At 40.6% G+C, this 2,176-nt stretch overlaps 1 protein-coding gene across 1 annotated transcript; it reads left to right on the top strand.

The window, feature by feature from the left end:
* Nucleotides 1-1,381: 1,381 nt before the first annotated feature.
* Nucleotides 1,382-1,990, top strand: CBG05426 (the record flags this gene model as incomplete). Its single annotated transcript, XM_045235412.1, has 3 exons — nucleotides 1,382-1,742; nucleotides 1,791-1,926; nucleotides 1,984-1,990. 3 exons carry the CDS (start codon nucleotides 1,382-1,384, stop codon nucleotides 1,988-1,990), a joined length of 504 nt encoding a protein of 167 aa, XP_045092937.1.
* Between the last annotated feature and the right edge of the window lie 186 nt (nucleotides 1,991-2,176).

The following is a 2,176-nucleotide window of genomic DNA, read 5'->3' as shown; positions in this document are numbered from 1 at the left end:
CAAATCTACCATATCTGTGATCTAACTAGTAAATAAACTTTTCAAGCTTTCAAGAGCAAGCCACGCCTCCTTGCGGTAAATCTTGTTACGTTCATCCTTGTCATCAGTTGTAAATGGACGAGGATAGTGCACCAAAACTAAGTCTAAGTACCTGAATGAAAACAAGGAAAATGCCAAAATCATTGGAATATCACATACTCTCTGTTGAGCAATTTCAACGATTCTTCAATGTCTTTTTTGATGAGCTCACCGCTCGCAGCGTTTTCTACCGGGAAGATTTTTGTCGTCAGAAAGATGTCTTCGGTACTAAGCTTATATTTCGGAAGAAGAATCTAGAAAATTGAGTTTGGAATAAGCAATAGGGTCTTTAGACACCTTCAATGCTTCGCCTAGCTCTCCCTCGTTCTCGTAGTACTTGGCAGTGTCAAAGCTACGATATCCGACTTCAACAGCCTTGTCAACCGCATGGAGAAGCTAAACCGGTAACATTAGGCAGGAATAAAAATTTTGAGATTCGGAAAAGAAACTCTGGTGGCCGTGGTCGAAGGTCCCAAAACGAAAACTACCGTAACCGAAAATATCTTCATTTTCCAGATTAATTGAAAATTTTAATTTCATGTGTTTTCGGTCAACTTTTTCGGCATAAAAATTCTAAAAAATTTGCGCCTTTTTGAGGGTAAATAACATCAGAAAAATAGACGAAAAACAGTGAAAAACGAGAAAATTGAGATATTTTTAGGTTACGGTAGTTTTCGTTGTGGGATTTTCGGCCACGGCCACCGGCGTTTCTCTTCCACAGCATCGATTTTTTGTACCATAATTATATTATGGGGTTATTCATGTAGCGAAAATATGTATTGAAATGCATTTCCGCGCCCTCGAAATTCAATGCATGAGCGTCGCGAAATGTATTTCAAAGCATTTCGCGACATAACTGTAATTGCATTTCAATACATCGGGGGTACGACGAATTCGAACGTTTTCAAATTCGAACAGACCTAAAATCGAACTGCCTGCAACAGAGCGCGCATGAAAGCACACACAAAACAGCGTTCCAATTTGGGACAGTTCGACTCCTTACCAGTTCGAACTTGTATTATGCTTGTCTGAGAAAAAAAAAACTACCGTATTCAGACTGCAAAAAATACTCTCTAACCTTTTTTTTCTCAGACAAGCATAATAACAGTTCGATTCTGTCCGCGTTCTGTTCTGGTACGTGTGCGAAAAAAGGACTGTTCTGAATTGAATCTGTTCGATTTTGAAAAAGTTCGAATTCGTCGTACCCCCAATACATCGCGTGGCNTATTTGTNTGACGTTNCGGAGGGAAACGGAAACGGGCCGGCAACCACTTTGGAACAACTCGGAGTCAATTCCCTCTCTATGATCTACGTCTACACAACTTCCTTCCCATGCCCGTCTGGAGACATCCGGTCTATCGTTCCAGCACAAGTCCGACTTATAACCCAGTTCGCTTCTGCTGCTTCGAACCTTTTTAATCAAGCAAAAACCACAGCTCCTTCATCATCATCGAATCAAAATGCTCGTACTTCACAACAGGCTGACGACGGCGATGATGGATCGATTAAAACAATGTTCTCTCGGAAAGTTCTGGAGAAGCCATCTATGCTCAAAGCTCTGACAGAAAACATGTTCTTCCGATTGAAAAATGAGGCACATAAGCTCGCATTTCAACTTCCGGATCTCGTTGAACGGTTTACTCAGAATAAGGACCAGACATACAGTGAGTCTATTCTTTGTATTTTAAAATTTAATTTCGTTTTATTTTCAGAAGAATTCGAGGCATTTTTCCGTTCATACATTGAAGAGGAGGTTCATAAAGAGGAAATCATTCAGAACAACCCAAACTCCGCGGAAGCAAAAATGTTCTTGGAAGCTAGACGCAACAAGGAATTGATCAATGAGCAGTATGTTCATGTAAGCTGTTAAATAAGTTTTCTAAACTAATTACGTATTATTTTCAGTCGATGACTCATCATCCAGAAGACATGATCGCTGTAACTATGCTCTATATCAACTTGACAATTAACGGAGTTCCAGTCAAAGCTTTCATCGATTCCGGAGCTCAAAAGTCAATTATGTCGATGGCTTGTGCCGAACGTTGCAATCTCAATGGCTTGATCGATCGGCGGTTCCAGTCGATGGCTCGTGGAGTCG

The sequence above is a fragment of the Caenorhabditis briggsae genome (assembly GCF_000004555.2).
Source record: "Caenorhabditis briggsae complete genome, chrIV, whole genome shotgun sequence".
Lineage (NCBI taxonomy): Eukaryota > Metazoa > Nematoda > Chromadorea > Rhabditida > Rhabditidae > Caenorhabditis > Caenorhabditis briggsae.
Note: the sequence above shows the minus strand (reverse complement) of the source record. Positions and strands in the feature narration are given on the sequence as shown.